We start from the raw sequence: 20880 nt of genomic DNA on the forward strand, positions 1-20880 counted from the left end.
CAGTCTTCCATTCCTGTAAGAAATTTGAATTATTCCAAGTACAGTGGGAAGCCATGAAATTGTTTTAGATTTTCTGTAGAGAACACTTTGACTGTTAGAATCTACCAACCACTCCTTGGAAACCCTATGGGACAGTTCTACTCTCTCCTATAGGGTCACCATGAGGTGGAACTGACTCAAAGGCAAGGGGTTTGATTTTTTTGGTTGTTGCTGTTTTTTTTTTTTAATGGAAAAAAAAAATTAAAAATGCAAATGTCTTAGAAAAGCACTGTAGAGGTTGGTGGGTGCCGTAATGAATCTTTCAAGTGTTTAAATCACTTAAGGCTGCAAACCAAGCCTTGAACAAGAATCAAATGAGATGGGAACCATATTAAATAGCAATTGCTGCATTCTATGATGGTATTTGATTGTCTATGTGTGTATATATATATATATATATATATACACACACATATGTCACTTGGTATCCAAGGGGGATTGTTTTCATTATGTCCGCTGATACCAAAATCTGAAGATGCTCAAGTCCGTTTTATAAAATGATGTAATATTTGCATGTAATACATGCACATCTTCCTATATACTTTAAGCCATTTCTAGATTACCTATAATCCTTAATAATGTAAATTCAATGCAAATAGTTGCTATACAGTACTGTATTTTTTAGGGAATAATGTCAGGACAAGAGTCAAACAATGCTCAAACAAAGAGTACTGGAGAGAGAGACTGAGGACATGTGAAATTCTGACAGGCTATGTCAGGGAAAGCCTACACATCAGTTTATTTGCATGAATTTAGCATGGCGCTCAGAGCTTGCTGAATCCAAATTTTGCTATTGGGAACTTTCTTTTTTTTTTGTTCTACTTTTCCAAATGTGTTTAATCTCAGATGGTTGATTTTGTGGATGGGGAATTCACAGATACACAGGGCCAACTGCATATACATACACACACACACACACATACACACACACATACACACACTCACACACATGCACACAATGCACACACGCACACACATACACACAGACAGGTACACAGACACACACATACACATACACACACACTCATACACACACATGCACATACACACACCCACACACACATACAAACACACACTCACATACACACACATACACATTCACACACACACAAACACACACACACACCTACACATACACACATACACATACACACACACATACACATACCCCACATACACACAGACACATACACAGACACACACATACACACATATAGATATACATATATAGTTTATATTATTAATGATAATTATATGATATTTATTATACATGTATGTATGTATACATATGTGTGTATATCTATATATGTATGTATGCATGTAGCTTGGTAGTACAGTGGTTAAAGGACTCTGCAGATAACAGAAAATGGTCAACAGTTCAAACCCACCAGCCACTCTGCAGGAGAATGATGTGGGAATCTGCAAAGACTTACAGCCTTAGTAACCCTATGGGGAAGTTCTACTTTGTTCCATAGGTTGCCTATGAGTTGGAATTGACTCAATGGCTGTGTGTTTGGCTTTGGTATATACACACACACACACACATAAACTCTGTGAAGAATGGGAATTCCAGAGGACAAAGCTGTGCTCATGAGAAACCTGTTTAGAGACCACGATGCTGTCGTTCAAAGAGAACAAGGGGATACTGGGTGATTTAAAGTCAGGAAAGGTGTGCCTCAGGGTTATATTATTTCATCATACTTATTCAATCTGTATACTGAGCAAATAATCCAAAAAACTGTACTCCATGAAGAAGAATGGGGCATCAGGATTGAAGAAAAGGTCATAAACAACCCACATTATGCAGGTGGCACAACCTTGCTTGCTGAAAGTGAAGAGGACTTGAAGCAATTACTGAAGAAGATCAAAGACTATAACCTTCAGTGTGGATTGCACATCAACATAAAGGAAACAAAAATCCTCACAAAGGGACCAATAAGCACCATCATGATAAACAGAGAGAAGACTGAAGTTGTTAAGGATTTCATTTTACTTGGATTCACTATCCAAACCCGTGGAAGCAGCAGTCAAGAAATCAAATGACATATTGCATCAGGCAAAACTGCTGCAAAGGACCTCTTTAAGATGATGAGAAACAATGATGACACTTTAAGGAACCAATATCTATATGTACATTTATCATATCTTTCTACATATGTATGTATAAAGTGTTAAGACTCTCACATTATTTTATAGAAAAAAAAAACAGAGACACAGAGTTTGCATAATTTTTCCTACTTCACACACATACTACTATTTTACCTCACTACCCATGTTCTGGAAACCCTGCTGCTAACCAAAACGTTGGCAGTTTGAATCCACGAGGAGCCACTTGGAAACTCTATGGGGCAGTTCTACTCTGTCCTATAGGGTCGCTATGAGCCAGGGTCGACTTGATGGGAACAGGTTTTTTTTTTTTTTTTTTTTTTTTTGTACCCATGTTCAGAACCCCTGCTAGAGCAGTGTTTAGGTGCTATGGGTACTAACCAAAAACAGGGCAGTTTGAATCCACCAGCTGCTCCTTGAATAACCTATATGACAGTTTCTACTTTGTCCTGTAATGTTGCTATGAGTTGGACTGACTTGATGGCAACAGGTTTGGTTTTTAGGTTTTTACCCATAATCTGTTTACAGACTTGGGTTTGAGATAGTCCTTCACCACCTAAGTTTTTGTTTGACTTGGGAAATTATTTCATCCTTCAATGTCACTTTTTATATTTGAAAAAAAAAAAAAAAATACGATCCTTGCAGTGTTTTTGTGAGAATTAATATGTTGTAAAGAGCACACCTAACATGGATTTAGTTTATCACGTGACATTGTAACAGTCTAATTTATGACCACATTTGTAATTAAGGAATTTCCTTAACATATTTCCTTATCTACAATGTTAGAAAAAAAGATATTATGGAGAAAAATAGAAAATTAATTAATCATCACCAAACTGGGTTCACACTCAATATAATCCAAATAAGTTTTTGTTTATTTATGCCCTATTTCCAAACAGTTTTCATAGATATATTGTTCACTCTTTTTTTATCTAAGTCAATTGCTGGTGTTAGCTAACATCAGGTCAGGGTCTGACTCACGGCAAATTCATGTGTTACAGAATAGAGCTGTGCTCCATAAGGTTTTATTAAAGATTGCCTATTCTAAGATTTTCAATCCTTTGCATGCTTTACAACCATCCCTGGGGTGATATAAAAACGCTGAATTCTGATTCACTTGCCCTCAGGTGGTGTCAGAAAAAACTTTCCTTGGAGACTGTATCAATCAGGATGGAGAAGTAGAAATCAATATTTAGGGACTCAATACTTATATTATTCTTTGACTTTAAGTTGTTGCTTAATAATAAAAGAACTGCAAACACATATCGTAACTACCTTTACTGTATCTTCACAACCAATTCTTTTGATTCAGGAATTGTATAAAGCACAATTTTCTGTTTTGCCTTAACAACCTTAATAAAATTTATTTTATTTCAAATGATGGAAAAGTTGAGGTTTGCATTTTTGAAAATATTATCAGATTCTTAAAGAGGAAAATGTTAAAAATATTAGTACCTCTTTAATGCATCCTCATTTTTTGAGGATAAATGTAAGATAGTTCAATTAGGTGTTGAAAATAATACTGTATGTCAAGAAAGAGTTCAGTTTACTTCAAGTATTATATCCAAAATGATTTTCCAAGAGGAAATCAGAGAGGATTTCCGCTCCTGAACAGAGAATCAAGCCTGCAACTATAGGAAGCTACATGAAACCCGATCAGAAGAGACACCAAATGATCAACTCCACGCCACAGCCAAATCAAATTTTTGAAATCCAAAGACAGGGATTGATTTCTGAAAGCAGCAAGAAAGCAACACAAAACAACATATTGACAAAGACTTTCACCCAGAGTCGACAGGAAGAGACGTCTTCCCCTGGATCCGACACCCTGAATTTGAACTTCCAGCCTCCCAGACTGAGAGAATAAACTTCTGTTGGTTAAAGCCATCCACCTGTGGTACTTCTGTTATAGAAACACTACATAACTAAGACAGAATCTGGTACCAGGGATTGTTCTAGAGAAACAAAATTATAAAGATGAGTTTTCTAAATGGGTTCCCAAGTCTGGTTAGTCTTAAAGATATTGATGACTCTGCTCCCAGGAGTAAAGAGCACACTGCTAATCCATGGTGTGAGGTGGCCATACAAATATGGAAAGTATCACCACCAACAGATGAGGTATTGGGGAAAGGGGAGGCTTGGGTGATTTCATGTGTGATAGCTTTCTACAATTTTGTCAGAATGAGAAGTATAAAGAAGCTAGTTGGTTGGTCCTACTTTAGCTAGACAAACTTGTAAAAGAAAGAGATGAGCTCAGGGCTTCAGAGTCAAAGGGAAAGTGCTGCATAAACAACCATAAGGATTCCACTAGTACCTTGAAAGAAAGTCTTATTTCTTGTAGGTGTTGTTGTTGTTAGGTCCCATTGAGTTGATTCCAACTCATGGCCACCCTCATACCACAGAAGGAAGCACTGCCAGGTCCTGCAACATGCTCACAGTCGTGTTATGCTTGAGCCCATTGTTGCAGCCACTGTGTCAGTCCATCTCATTGAGGCCTGGAAGTGCTGACTCATCTACGCCAAGAAATTTAGATGACAGCTACCTGGTCAACCGACTAGAAGAGATCCATACTTATGCCTATTCCCAAGAGAGGTTATCCAACCGAATTTGGAAATTATTGAACGATATCGTGAATATTACATGCAAGCAAAATTTTGCTGAAGATCATTCAAAAGCAGCTGCAACAATATATAGACAAGGAACTGCCAGAAATTCAAACTGGATACAGAAGAGGATGTGGAACCAAGGATATCATTGCTGATGTCAGATAGATCCCGGCTGAAAGCAGAGAATACCAGAAAGATGTCTACCTGTATTTTATTGACTATGCAAAGGCATTTGGTTGTGTGGATCATAACAAATTATGGATAACATTGTAAAGAATGGGAATTCCAGAACACTTAATTGAGTTCATGATGAATCTGTATATAGATCAAGAGGTAGTCGTTTGGACAGAACAAGGGAGTATTGTGTGGTTTAAATTCAGGAAAGGTGTCTGTCAGTGTTGTATCCTTCAGCTGTACCTATGCAATTTATATGCTGAACATATAATCCGAGAAACTGGACTATAAGAAGAATAGGGCATCAGGATTGGAGGAAGACTCATTAACAAACTGCATTATGCAGATGACACAACCTTGCTTGCTAAAAGTGAAGAGGACTTGAAGCACTTACGAATGAAAACCAGAGACCACAGCCTTCAGTATGGATTACATGTCAACATAAAGAAAACAAGAATTCTCACACCGGGACCAATGAGCAACATCATGATAAACAGAAAAAATTGAAGTTGTCAAGGATTACATTTTACTTGGATCCACAATCAACAGCCATGGAAGCAACAGCAAAGAAATCAAAAGACACATTGCTTCAGGCAAATCTGCCACAAAAGACCTTTATAAAATGTTGAAAAGCAAAGATGTCACCTTGAAGATTAAGGTGCGCCTGACCCATCCATGGTGTTTTCAATCGAATCATATGCATGTGAAAGCTGGGGGATGAATAAAGAAGACTGAATAAAAGTTGATTCCTTTCAATTGTGATGTTGGCAAAGAATATTAAATATATGATAAACTGCCAAAGGTACAAGCAAATCTGCCTTGGAAGGTGTACAATCCGAATGCTCCTTACAGAAAAGGACTTTGGACTTGTTATCAGGAGAAATCAGTCCATGGAGGAGGACATCATGCTTGGTCGGGTACAGGGTCAGTGAAGGAGAGGAAGATGCTCAACGAGATGGATTGACACAGTGGCTGCAACAATGGGTTCAAGGGTACCAAGGAGTGTGAGGTTGGCACAGGATGTGGCAGTGTTTCTTTCTGTTGTACACAGGGTTGGTATGAGTTGAAACCAACTCCTTGGCCTCTAACAACAACAGCAACAGAGAGTCTTTGCAGGTGTTAATTAAGGGAGTACTCCAAATGGAAAGGCAAGAGCATTAAATAAATACTTGTATCTATACACAGAACAAAATAACTAAATTAATAAAATATGAGACAGAAATTTCCAAAAACGCAACAACATGGACAATTATGAGGGTGAAGCATATGGCATTTTCAAGGAATAAATTCAATAATTAAATGCCACAAACAATACAACATGCATTTTATAAGAAATAAGCACAAAGAAAATTTATCAAAAATAGGTTGAATATTCATGTTAATGGAGACACACCAACATAAATGAGGGAGGGACGAGCATATCAGAAATAGGTTTGTTTTGTTAAGTATATATGTTAACAGTTGTTCATTGTTGCAATTATAAGTTGTGTAATGTAATATATGTGGTAACCACTAAGAAATAGTCAAGGAAAAACTTTCATAAGAGAAGAAGGAAGAATGTAAAGAGGCTCATCACAAGAAAGCAACCATGTATAAACAAAAACAGAAAAATCAGAATATAAAATCAAAGAAGACACAAAACACTCAAAAACTAAGAGCAAAATGAGGGAGGTAGACACTTCCTTTTCAGTAATAAATGTAAATGGTTTAAATACCACATGCAAAAAGAAACGAGCAGTAGAATAGATTAAAAAAAATGATACATCCTTCTGCTCTCTACACAAAACACACCTTAGTCATAGGACAAAAACAGACTGAAAATAAAAGGATGGAGAAAAATATTCCATGCAATCAACAAAAAATTAGCAGTGGATTTGGCCATACTAACATCAGATAAAATAGACTTCAAATCATAATCTACTACAAGAGATAAAGAAGGCCATTACATGATAATAAGAGGGTCAATTAGCACATACATATAACAATTCTAAATATATATGTACCTAACTGCAATGCACCAAAGTACATGCAATAAATACTGACTAATAGGAAACAGAAATAGTCAACTTCACAATCCTGTTAGGGGACTTCAACACACCACTTTCAATTACAGACAGAATATCTAAAAAGAAGATCACTAAGGACATTGAGAACTTAAGTAAAGCCATAAACCAATTGGACCTAACAGATAATACAGAATACTCCACTCAGCATCAGAACAATACCCATTCCTCTCCATCATACATGAATCATTTTCCAGAACAGACCGTATGGTAGGATAAAATAAGTCTCAAAATTTAAAAAAGACTGAAATCATACAAAGCATATTCTCTGGCCATAATGGTGTGAAGCTACAAATCAACAACAGAAAAAGCAGTGAAGTAAAATCAAACAAACCAAACTCAAAAAACAGACAAACAAAAATCATGGAAATAAGATACTACTAAAAACTGAGTCTAGAAAAATTCATAAGCGAATTTACAAAACTCCTAGAATCAAATGAAAATGGAAATACAACATGTAAACCTTTGCTACACAGTAAAAGGAGTACTCAGAAATTCATAGTAATACAATGCCAATATTAAAAAAAAAAAAAAAGAATGATCCAAAATCATTAACTTTAACAACAGCTTGAACAAATAGAAAAGGAAGAGCAAAAGAAGCCAAAAGTTACCAGAAAAAAAGGAATAATAAAGATCAGGGCAGAAATAAACTAAATAGAAAATAGTAAAACAATAGAAAGAATCAACAAAACCAGAAGTTGGTTCTTTGCAAGGATCAATAAAATATACAAACCACTGGCTTGTTTGAAAAAGGGAAAAAACAAAACAAGAGAGGCAAATGACCAAATTAAGAAACAAATTTGATGACATGAATCCTATCCAGCAGAGGTAAAGAAGATCATAACTGATTACTATGGAAAATTGTATTCCAACAAATTTGAAAACCTGAATGAAATGGACAAATTCCTAGAAACATACTACCTACCCAAACTAACACAGAGGTAGAAAATTTACACAGATCCATTACAAAAGAAGAGGTTGAAGATATCATCAGAAAACCGCCAAGAGAAAAAAGCCCAGTACCAAACGGCTACAGTGGATAATTCTATCACACTGACACCAATCCTGCTCGATCTGTTAATATAGAAGAGAAATACCAGCAATCCTTATCTATGAAGCCAGCCTAACCATGATACCTAAACCAGGCAAAGATATCACAAAATAAGAAAATTGCAGACGAATAGCCCTTAGAAACATAGATGAAAATATTTTCAACTAAATTCTAGCCAATAGACCTCAGCCACATATCAAAAAAGTCATTTACCACGGTTAAGTGGATTCATACCAGGATTACCACGGTGATTCAAACTTAGAAAGTCAATTTAATATACTACATAAATAAAGCAAAGGAAAGAACCATATGATCCTATCAATTGATGCAGAAAATGCATTCAATAAAATTCAACATCCTCTCCTGATAAAAACTTTCATTAAAATAGGTATAAAAGGGAAATTTCCCAATATAATTAAGAGTATATATGCAAAACCAATAGCCGACCTTATACTCAAAGGAGAAAAGCAGAAAGCCTTCACTTTGAGAAGAGGAATGAGACAAAGATGCCCATTATCACCACTCTTATTCAGCGTCTTACTCAAAGTCCTAGCCATTGCAATAAGAAAAGGAAGAGAAATAAAAGGTCAACAAGTCGGAAACAAAGAAGTAAAACTGTAATTGCAGATGACATGGTCCTATACATGGAAAATCCTAGAGACTCCACAAGAAAACTACTAGAACTAATAGAAGAATTTAGCAACTTGGCAGGGTATAACAGCAACACAAAAAAATCAGTTGTGTTCCTCTACACTAACAAAGACTGTTCCAAAAAAGAAATCAAGCACAATATGATTTACAATAGCCTCTATATTGACAAAATACCTAGGAATTAACCTAACCAGGAACATAAAAGACTTCTAAAATGAAAATTATTAAACACTACTACAAAGAACTAAAAGAAACTTAACATAAATGAAAATATGTCTAGTGCTCATGAATTGCTATACTTAGCATAGTGAAAATGTCAGTTCTATCAAAGCAATCTTCAGGTAGAATGCAATCCCAGTAAAAACCCAATGACATTCTTTACTGAAATGGAAAACCTAGTGATCAACATCAAATGCAATGGAAAGAAATCCATGATAGACAAAGTAATTGCAGAAAAAGGACAAAGCAGGAGGCCTCATATCCCTCAATATTAAAACATACTATGCAGCTTTTTTTTTTATGCAGCCACTGTAATCAAAACAGCCTAGTCAATAATTTTCAAATAGAATAACAAACATAAAAAAAAAGAATAGAAGAAGAAAAAAGAGATAAATAGGACCCCATAAAAATTAGAAACTTATGATCTTCAAAAGACTTTATTAAAAGGGTAAACAGACAGTTGATAGATGGCAAAGAAATATTGTGAAATGACTTAACCAATACGGGTATAATCTCTAAAATCTGTGAAAAGTTGCAACAAGTCACCAACAAAAAGACAAACAATCCATTCACAAAACAGGCAAAAGAAATGAACAGAAGGCTCACCAGAGTTCATTCAAGCAGCCAAAAAACACATGAGAATATATTTACAATCATTGGACATTAGAGGTATACAACTCGTTACTACAATGAGATACCATCTTACCCCAGCTAATATGGCATTGATAAAATAAATAAATACAACAACAAAAACAGAAAACAACAAATGTTGGGAAAATCACGGGGAAAATGGAATCCATATCTATTGCTGGTGGGACTGCAAAATGGTACACCACTATGAAAAATGGTGTAGTGCTTGCTTAAAAAAACTAGAAATAGAGCTAGCCAATGATTCAGGATTCTATGGGGAAAATATTAAATGATGCAGGAAGCAACAAAAGAATGTGGAAGGAATAACAAAGTCACCATTTCAGGAGGTAGCATATGCTCAGAAATCTATGGTCTTGAAGGAAGAATTCCAAGCTGCACTATAGGTATTAGGCATTGGTGATAAACAAAGCTCCAGGAATTGACGGAACACCAATTGAGATGTTTCAACAAATGGATGCAATTCTGAAAGTGCTCAATCATCTATGTGAGGAAATTTGGAAGATAGCTACCTGACCAACCTACAGGAAGAGATCCATACTTAAGCCTATTCCCAAGACAGGTGATTCAACCTAATGTGGAAATTATCTAACAATATCATTAATATAAATTAATTAAATATAAATTAAAATAAATTTTATTGACTATGCAAAGGCATTTGACTATGTGGATCATAACAATTTATGGACAACATTGTAAAGAATGGGAATTCCAGAACAGTTAATTGTGCTCATGAGGAAGCTTTACATACATAGATCAAGAGGCAGTTGTTCGAATAGAACAAGGAGATACTGATTGGGCCAAAGTCAGGAAAGGTGTGCATCAGGGTTGTATCCTTTCACCATACCTATTCAATCTGTATGCTGAGCAAATAATACGAGAAGCTGGACTATATGAAGAAAAATGGGGCACCAGGATTGGAGGAAGACTCATTAACAACCGGTGTTGAGCAGATGACACAACCTTGCTTGCTGAAAGTTAAGAGGAATTGAAGCAATTACTAATAAAAATCAGAGACCACAGCCTTCAGTATGGATTACATGTTAACATAAAGAAAGCAAGAATTCTCACAACTGGACCAAAGAGCAACATCATGATAAACAGAGAAAAACTGAGGTTGTCAAGGATTTCATTTTACTTGGATCCACAATCAACAGCCATGGAAGCAACAGTGAAGAAAACAGACGATGTGTTGCATTGGGTAAATCTGCTGAAAGGACCTCTTTAAAGAGTTAAAACGCAAAGTTGTCACCTTGAAGACTAAGGTGCATCTGACCCAAGAGTTTGGCAGTTCAAATCTGCCAGGTGCTCCTTGGAAACTCTACGGGGCAGTTCTACTCTGTCCTATAGGGGTGCTATGAGTTGGAATGGATCAGATGGATCCTGGGTGAAAGCAGGAATACCAGAGAGATGTTTACCTGTGTTTTATTGACTATGCATGGACATTCGACTGTGTGAATCATAACAAATTATGGATAACATTGCGAACAATGGGAATTCCAGAATTCTTAATTGTGCTCATGAGGAAACTGCACATAAATCAAGATGCGGTCCTTTGAACAGAACAAAGGGTACTGTGTGCTTTAAAATCAGGAAAGGTGTGTGTTATGGTTGTATCCCTTCACCATACTTATTCAGTCTGTATGCTGAGCAAATTATCCAACAAGCTGGACTACATCAAGAAGAACTCAGCAGCAGGGTTGGAGGAAGACTCATTAAAAACCTGCTTTATGCAGATTACAAAACCCTGTTTGCTGAAAATTAAAAGGATTTGAAGCACTTACTGATGAAAATCACAGCCTTAAATCTTAACATAAAGAAAAGAAAAATACAACTGGACGAATAACCAATTTCATGATCAACTAAGAAGAGATTGAAACTGTCAAGGATTTCATTCTACTTGGATCCACAATCAACACCCATGGAAGCAGCAGTCCAGAAACCAAGGCTCATTGCATTGGACAAATCTCCCGAAAAAGACCTCTTTTAAGTGTTAAAAAGCAAAATGTCACCTTGAAGACAGTAGTGCACCTGACCCAAACCATGGTGTTTTCAACTGACTCATACGCATGTGAAAGCTAGATGATGAATAAGGAAGACTGAAGAAGAATTGACACCTCTGAATTGTGGTGCTGATGAACAATATTGACTAAACCATGAACTGGCAAAAGAACGAATAAATCTGTCTTTGAAGAAGTACAACCAGAACATTCCTTAGAAGCAAGGATGGTGAGACTACATCTCACATACTTTGGACATGTTATCAGGAGGGATCAGTTCCTGGAGAAGGAAATCATACTTGGTAAAAGAGAGGATCAGCAAAAAGAAGACCCTCAGTGTGAAAGATCATCATAGTGGCTGTAACAGTGGGCTCAAACATAACAAAGATTATGAGGATGGTGCAGGGCCAGGCAGTGTTTCATTCTGTTGTACGTAGGGTGTCTATGAGTAGGAACCCCGTCGATAGCACCTAACAACATCACTGAACAATTTGTGTGGAAATTGTCAATTGGGAAGCTAACTTTCTGTGTAAACTTTCACCAAAAACTCAATAAAATATAATTTTTGTAAAAACATATGTTGCAAATTAATTAAAAAAAAATTAAACAAACACCCATGTAAGTCCCAAGTAGATTGATTCATGGAACATCAACAGCACTGTAGAAGTCAACTACCAACCTGTTCCTGATCACACTGCCCTCCCATCAAAGCAATAACCACAAGTTTGACTTTTATTATAAATATGCTCTTGCTTTTCTATATATTTTCACTACATAAGTATGCTTAACAAACACAAGTCAATATTCCCTCTTTGTAAGTTTTATATAAAGCCATTCAGTGTGTATTCTGTGCATTTTAATTTCATTGGTAAACATTGGATTTTTATAACTCATTCTTGTTGTTTCATACATTTCCTGTGTGTTTTGTTCTGTTCCTTTTATTATTCCACTGTATAAATATTCAGTCTTTAAAATGCGTTTTACTATGGTGGACATTTGGAATGTTTCCATTTTTGGACATGCAAACTTTTTCATTGCACATAAGAATTCATTAGAGTTGGGGTTATACGTAAAAGCATCAGGCATTTATTTAGCTCTCAAATAATTTTTCAGAGCGGATGTATCAATTTATACTTGTAATAGCAACATTTGAAAGTACCAATGTGATATTCCACTTTGTGACTAGCACTCAATATTATCATCCTTTTATGATTTTTACCCATTAGCTTTATGTAGAATATGTCACCGTAGTTTCAATTTGAATGTTAATTAATATGTTCATGGATGTTCTTTTTTGTAAAGTACTTTAAGGTATCATTTGATCAATTTTATTTTGAATATTTGTCTTTATTCTTATTTATTTGACTTTTTATGTTAGGAATAGAATCTTTTTGACAATTATATATCTTAAAACTGTTTTCCCATTCACTACCTTTACTTTTCACTCCATAAATGTCCTTTGATAAATACCAATCTAAATTTTAATTAAGTCAAATAAACTAATTTTAAGAAACAAAAGTGTTCATGAATGAACAGATATAGTTTCCAACATTTACAACAAAGAAAGGACTTCCATTTCTGGTTAAGTTTCAGTGGCTCACAGAAAGTCAAAGTTCCTGCTTCAGGCACTAGAAAAATCTGGGTACATGTTTAAGGATCTTTAGAGATATCGAATAGCTGTGAAAGAAGAAAAGAATGATGAGAATTTTAAAATGAAAACTCATTAATCAGAGAACGACAGCCCACTTCATGATTCAAACTTAATGGGCTTACAATCTTTTGCAATTACAAACAATGCTGCAATATAGATTTATTGGATAATTTCATATATGTGCATGTCCTATTGATTCAAAGACTAAATAAACAAAACACCCATTGCTGTCAAATTGATTCTGATTCATGGTGACTTCTTATGTTAGAGTAAAACAGCTCTACAGAGTTTTCTTGACTGTGCCCTTAACAGAAGCAATCACCAGTCCTTCCTTCTGCTGTGTTGCAGAATGGGTTCAAACTTCCAACCTTTAGGTTAGTAGCAGAGTGCAAACCCCCTGTGCTGCCAAAGACTAGATACAATTGTGATATTAGTCAATGGTATTTAATTTCTCTCCACAGGACTTGATGCATTTTGCATCTTAACAATCCATGTATAAAAAAATGCATGTTCTCCCAAGATATTATATATTCTTCATAAAATATATTCTGTGCTGTTTAAAATGTCACTTTTTTATGAGGCTGGATATTTTTTCATATATTTAAGGGATGATTAAACTGTTATATATTTGCTCCATTTTTCTATTTATATTTTTCACTTCTCATTGATATTTAAGAATACTTATAGGAAGTGGGGCCAAGATGGCTGACTAGGTAGAAGCTACCGTGGATCCCTCTTGCAACAAAGACTCAGAAAAACAAGTGAATAGATCACATACATGACAATCTACAAACTCTGACCATAAAACACAGAACTAAGGAGTTGACCTGAGTGACAGGGGAGCGAAAAGCCATGCAGTGAAGCAGAGACTGCTTCTGGAACCCACGTCCCCTGCCACAGCCTTGAGCCCTCACGGTTCCCTGGTGCCAGAGTGGTAGAGCTGATCGCTGCTTACTGGGACAGGCAAGCAAGGGATGCAGCCCTAACCCCTAACCCCTGGAGTAACCTCAGCAGAGACTCAGCCAGCTCAAGCAGGCTGCACACTGACGTGGCTGACAGGAGAACGAGAAACCACAGGGAAGAAGTGACTGTTTTTGTAGCCTGAAACCACCATCCCAGTTCGAAAACCTTGGCACCGGGCTTTGGACTTAGCGCAGAGGAGCAGATCACGGCTTTCTGAGAAAGGCAAGCACAGGACACAGCCCTAACCTCCTGGAGTAACCTTGGTCGGAAACCCAGCCAGTGCATGTAGACTGCACACCAATGTGGCTGACAGGAGAAGGAGAAATCACGGGGAAGCAGTGACTGGTTTTGGAGCCTGAATCACAGCGTCCCAGCCAGAAAAACTTGGCACTGAGCTTTGGATTACGAGCAGAGGAGCTGATCACGGCTTCCTAAGACAGCCCAAGCACAGGATGCAGGCCTGACCCTAGGGGTCCATAGGCCTCAATAGGAAGTCAGAGGAGGAGAATAGAGGAATTTGAATGCAGAGTGGGGGAGTTAGAGGATAAGGCAATTGATACAAATATAGTTGAAGAAAAATCAGATAAAAGAATTAAAAAAAATGAAGAAACCCTAAGAATCATGTGGGGCTCTATCAAGAAGAATAACTTGCGTGTGATTGGAGTTCCAGAAGAGGGAGAGCTAACAGGAAATACAGAGAGAATAGTTGAAGATCTGTTAGTAGAAAACTTCCCTGGCATCATGAAAGATGTAAGGATATCTATCCAAGATGCTCATCGAACAGCATACAAGATAGATCGCAAAAGAAAATCACCAAGGCATATTATCATCAAACTTGCCAAAACCAAAGATAAAGAGAAAATTATAAAAGCAGCCAGGAATAAATGAAAAGTCACCTACAAAGGAGAATCAATAAGTTCAGACTACTCAGCAGAAACCAGGCAGGCAAGAAGACAATGGCATGACATATATAGAGCACTGAAGGAGAAAAAACTGCCAGCCAAGAATCATATATCCAGCAAAACTCTCCCTCAAATATGAAGGTGAAATTAAGACATTTACAGATAAACACAAGCTTAGAGAATTGATAAAAACCAGACCGAAGCTGCAAGAATTACTAAAGGAAATTCTTTGGTCAGAAAATCAATAATATCAGATACCAACACAACACAAGGTCACAGAACAGAACATCCTGATATCAACTCAAATAGAGAAATCGCATAAGCAAAATAAGATTAATTTATAAAAGAAAAAACTGCTCAAAATAGGGAATCATTGAAGTCATTATGTAAAAGATTACAATAATCAAAAAAGAGGGACTAAATATACAGGAGGCATAGATCTTCCATATGGAGAGGAAAACAAGGAGATATAGGATGATACAAGTTAAGTTTTCACTAAGAAAAATAGGGGTAAATATTAAGATAACCACAAAGAGGTCTAACAATTCCATACTTCGAAATAAAAACGAAGATAAACGTAATGGCTCAGCAAAAATAAATTCAACTACTATGAAAATGAGGAACACACAATTTACAAAGAAAAGCATCTCAGCACAAAAAAGTAAGTGGAAAAATGAAATTGTCAAAAACACACAAAAAAGCATCAAAATGACAGCACGAAACTCATCTTTAATTACACTAAATGTAAATGGACTAAATGCACCAATAAAGAGACAGAGAGTCTCAGACTGGATAAAAAAACAAGATCTGCCTATATGCTGCCTACAAGAGACACATCTTAGACTTAGAGACACAAATAAACTAAAACTCAAAGGATGGAAAAAAAATATATCAAGCAAACAATAATCAAAAAAGAGCATGAGTGGCAATATTAATTTCTGACAAAATAGTCTTTAAAGTTAAATTCACCACAAAGAATAAAGAAGGACGCTACATAATGATTAAAAGGACAATTCAGCGGGAAGATATAACCATACTAAATATTTATGCCCCCGATGACAGGGCTCCAAGATACATAAAACAAGCTTTAACAGAATTGAAAAGTGAGATAGACACCTCTACAATTATAGCAGGAAACTTCACCACACTACTTTCGGAGAAGGATAGGCTTCCATTAAGAAGCTCAATAGAGACAGGGAATATCTAATTGTTAAAATCAACCAACTTGACCTCATAGACTTATACAGAACTCTCCACCCAACAGCTGCAAAGTATATTTTTTTTTTCTAGTGCACGTGGAACATTCTCTAGAATAGATCACATATTAGGTCATAAAACAAACCTTGGCAGAATCCAAAACATCAAAATATTACAAAGCTGCTTCTCAGACCACAAGGCCATAAAAGTGGAAATCAATAACAGAAAAATCAGGGAAAAGAAATCAAATACTTGGAAACTGAACAATATCCTGCTCAACAAAGACTGGGTTATAGAAGACATTAAGAAAGGAATAAAGAAAATCATAGAATGCAATGAGACTGAAAACAGTTCCCGTCAAAACCTCTGGGACACAGTGAAAGTGCTCAAAGGTCAATTTATACTGATAAATGCACACATACATAAAGAAGAAAGAGCCAAAATCAGAGAACTGTCCCTACACCTTGAACAAATAGAAAGGGAGCAACAAAAGAATCCGTCAGGCACCAGAAGAAAACAAATAATAAAAATTAGAGCAGAATTAAATGAATTAGAGAACAGAAAAACAATTGAAAGAATTAACAAAGCCAAAAGCTGGTTCTTTGAAAAAATTAACAAAATTGATTATTTGGCAAGCCTCACTAAAGAAATAAAGGTAAGGAAACAAATAACCCGAATAAGAAATGAGATGGGCCATATCACAACAGACCCAACTGAAATTAGAAGAATCTTATAAAAAATTTTTTTTTCTTTTTTTATCAGATTACTATGAAAAATTGTACTCTAATTTGAAAACCAAGAAGAAATGGATGAATTCCTGGAAACACACTACCTACCTAAACTAACACAACCAGAAGAAGAAAAACTAAATAGACCCATAACAAAAAAAGAGATTGAAAATGTAATCAAAAAAACTCCCAACAACAACAAAAAAAAACCCTGGCCCGGACGGCTTCACTGCAGAGTTCTACCAAACATTCAGAGAAGAGTTAACACCACTACTACTAAAGGTATTTCAAAGCATAGAAAAGGATGGAATACTACCTAACTCATTCTATGAAGCCAGCATATCCCTGATACCAAGAACAGTTAAAGACACCACAAAAAAAAGAAAATTACAGACCTATATCCCTCATGAACATAGATGCAAAAATCCTCAACAAAATTCTAGCCAATAGAATTCAACAACATATCTAAAAAATAATCCACCATGACCAAGTGGGATTTATACCAGGTATGTAAGGTTGGTTCAATATTAGAAAAATAATTAATGTAATCCACCGTATATATATAAAACAAGTGACAAATACAATAAATTGTGGAGAAAGGAGTCAAACTCAAGTCCATTAAAAAAAAATACTGATTTGCAACCAAAATCTACATGCAGTTGGTTGAATTATCCACACTTAGTGTGTCTCAATATCTTTATATCTAAAGAAAAGTGAGTTTAGAAACAGTTATCTAAATTGTTTTTTTAGAAACAACAAAAATAATGTTGGATGTGCAGACCACAGTGGGTATAACATCCAGTATCATTCCTCCTTCTGCCCACATATAAACAGGGGAAACAAATATCCTCCATGCTACCCCTGTTTTTCCAGGGTGACCACTTTTATTATTAGTGTCTGAATCAATGTTCTCAGAACAATTTCCCTGAATAATATCGTCTTATCCTGTATACTTAACATCCTACCAAAAGACATTTGTTGTATTTTCCTATGCAAAATGAAATATTCTCACCCTTTCTTTCTAAATCTCTAATATGAACTATATTATATGCTTATAGGTGACCTGGTGGCACTGTAGTTAAGTGCTTGGCTTCTAACCAAAATGTTGGTAGTTCAAGTCTACCAGTCACTCCTTGGAAACCTTATAGGGCCGCTGTGAGTTGGAATCGACTCAATGGCAATGGTTTGGGTACATGCTTAAAATCACGAAAGGTTGGGAGAAGGAAACTTTGAAACAGGCAATTGAAAATGTATGCTAGAAGACACTTAATGATATAGTTTTTCAGAAGCGTCACTGAGAAAATGCATAGGGAAGTACAGTAGGATTGTCAAGATGTGTAATGAATTTAAAGTGAGATTAGATGGCAAAGCTGAGGGTCCATCTCCAGCAGTTACCAATTGCTCCAGCGCCTTGTCAAGTCAAGTATAGCTTGTTCTATCCTGGGCTGTGCTCCGAAAGTATAATGAAATCATCTTAAAATAAATTTCAGGGGACTGTTTACTGTGATATAACAGAAGGATGTGGGATGTACTTAAGTAGCATCATTCTTAAAGTGTAAACAATTGCATTGGTCATAAAATCCAATCCAGACACCTCCATATGATTTAGAGATACAGGAAGGTAAAAGGAAATGCTCATGTAAATTTACCTTTTTCACAGATGAATCATCAGGTAAAACCACCACAAGATAATCTAACTGAACTGATGGAATTTGTTCTCTTGGGCTTTGCTGACATGCCTCATCTCCAGTGGTTTCTTTTTGGATTGTTTTTAATCATCTATATCATTATCCTGATGAGCAATGGCACCATATTTCTCATAACAAAAATGGATCCTGCTCTCCAGAGCCCTATGTATTTTTTCCTGGCAAATTTCTCCTTCTTGGAAATCTGCTATGTATCGGCTACTCTTCCCAGAATGCTGATGAATCTAGGGACCCAGAGAAGAAGAATTTCCTTAGTTGCCTGTGCTACACAGATGTGCTTTTTCCTTATGTTTGGAGGTACAGAGTGTTTGCTTCTGCTAGTGATGGCCTATGACCGCTTTGTGGCCATTTGTAACCCTCTGCACTATCCTCTAGTCATGAACCACAGGGTCTGTATCCAGTTGGTGACTGCCTCCTGGGTCATTGGGATCCCAGTTCAGATAGGGCATACATATCAGATTTTCTCTCTGCCGTTTTGTGGATCTAAACAAATTAACCACTTCTTCTGTGACATTCCCCCAATAGTCAAGCTGACTTGTGGGGACACCTTTGTAAATGAGATATTGGTCTACATACTTTCTGTGTTATTTGTCATGGTTCCCTTTCTGTTGATACTTGGCTCCTACAGTAAAATCATCTCCATCATCCTGAAGTTGCCATCGGCCACAAGTCAAGCTAAAGCCTTCTCCACCTGCTCACCTCATCTTATGGTTGTGGTGTTATTCTTTGGATCAGGTATTATTGCCTACTTAAAACCTAACACTAGACACTCAGAGGGAAATGACAAAGTGCTATCTCTTTTCTACACTACCCTAACTCCTATGTTTAATCCCATGATATATAGTCTAAGGAACAAGGATGTCATAATGGCACTGAGAAAATTGCTATGTAAATAATTCACTAAAGAATCAGGTAATGTATGAAAATTGCTTTCTTACATATTTTTAATTAAATTTCAATAGATGTATACTTTTAACCACAACTTGTGTTACTGTTTAGTTGTGTCCCCCCAAAATGTGCATCAACTTGGCTAGGCTATGATTCTAAGTACTGCTTGATAGTCTGTCATTTTGTCATATGAGTCGAAACCTTCTAGAAGACAACTGGTTTGGTGATTTTCCTATGTGTTGTAAATCCTACCTCTATGATGTAAATGAGGCAGGATTAGAGAGGCAGGATTCACTCTTCAACATTAAGTTGTACCTTGAGCCAATGTGTTTTGAGATAAAAGAAAGAAGCTAGCATAGAGATGGGGGACCTCCTACCACCAAGAATGATGAACCAGGATGGAAGCATGTCCTTTGGTCCCTGCACTGAGAAGCTCCTAGACCAGGGGAAAGTTGATGACAAGGACCTTACTGCAGAGCCAGCAGAGAGAGAGAGCTTCCTCTGAAACTATCTCTCTGAATTTGGATTTCTAGATTCCTAGACTGTGAGAAAATAAATTTTTCTTCATTAAGCTATACAATTTTGGTATATCTGGTATAACAGCACTAGATTATTAAGACACCTTGTCTTTCCAAACAGTACAATCATTTCCAAGTTAAAAATCTCTTATAATGTTGTCAGAACTTTCTGCACAAATTGTACAAGTAATATATGTAATAAAGACCCGAACCCATTGTCTTTGAGTCGATTCCGACTCATAGTGACCCTATAGGACAGAGTACAACTGCCTCATAGTGTCCAAGGAGCACCTGGTGGATTCAAACTGCTGACCTTTTGGTTAGCAGCTGTAGCACCTGACCACTACACCACGAGGATTTCCAAAAAAACCACTACACCACGAGGATTTCCTATATATATATATATATATATATATTAAAATTAGCATTTAGCAAATCACTGTATTAGTAATTCTGTAATTTTATTGTGCAATGTCCTCCTTCAATAGGAATTTTTGCTTGGGCTAATTTAGTTTAGTCAGTTGTAATGTGTAATCTGTTATATTACTTAGCCTAAACATTTCAATGCCATGAGTGTACATACGGTTGTGGTACCTATTTTAAAATCCAGGTTTGCAATATTCATTAATTAATACTATGCTATGTTCCTTTTTTTTTTTTTTTAATGCTATGTTCCTTTTTTGTTGTTGTTGTTCCTTAGTTATCCCGGGGAGATTTGGTACAGGACCCCCCAGGAATACCAAAATCTGTGGAAGCTCAAGTCCCTTATA

At 36.2% G+C, this 20880-nt stretch overlaps 1 protein-coding gene across 1 annotated transcript; it reads left to right on the forward strand.

The window, feature by feature from the left end:
* Positions 1-18219: 18219 nt before the first annotated feature.
* Positions 18220-19600, forward strand: LOC100659023 (olfactory receptor 10AG1-like). Its single transcript, XM_003423014.4, has one exon. It carries the CDS (start codon positions 18659-18661, stop codon positions 19598-19600), a length of 942 nt encoding a protein of 313 aa, XP_003423062.2. The 5' UTR covers positions 18220-18658.
* Positions 19601-20880: the final 1280 nt, after the last annotated feature.

The sequence above is a fragment of the Loxodonta africana genome, chromosome 22 (genome assembly GCF_030014295.1).
Source record: "Loxodonta africana isolate mLoxAfr1 chromosome 22, mLoxAfr1.hap2, whole genome shotgun sequence".
NCBI classification, from domain to species: Eukaryota; Metazoa; Chordata; class Mammalia; order Proboscidea; family Elephantidae; genus Loxodonta; species Loxodonta africana.

Excerpts from the sequence above, each read along its gene's own strand:
- LOC100659023 (XM_003423014.4), top strand. The coding sequence starts at position 18,659 with ATGAATCATCAGGTAAAACCACCACAAGATAATCTAACTGAACTGATG.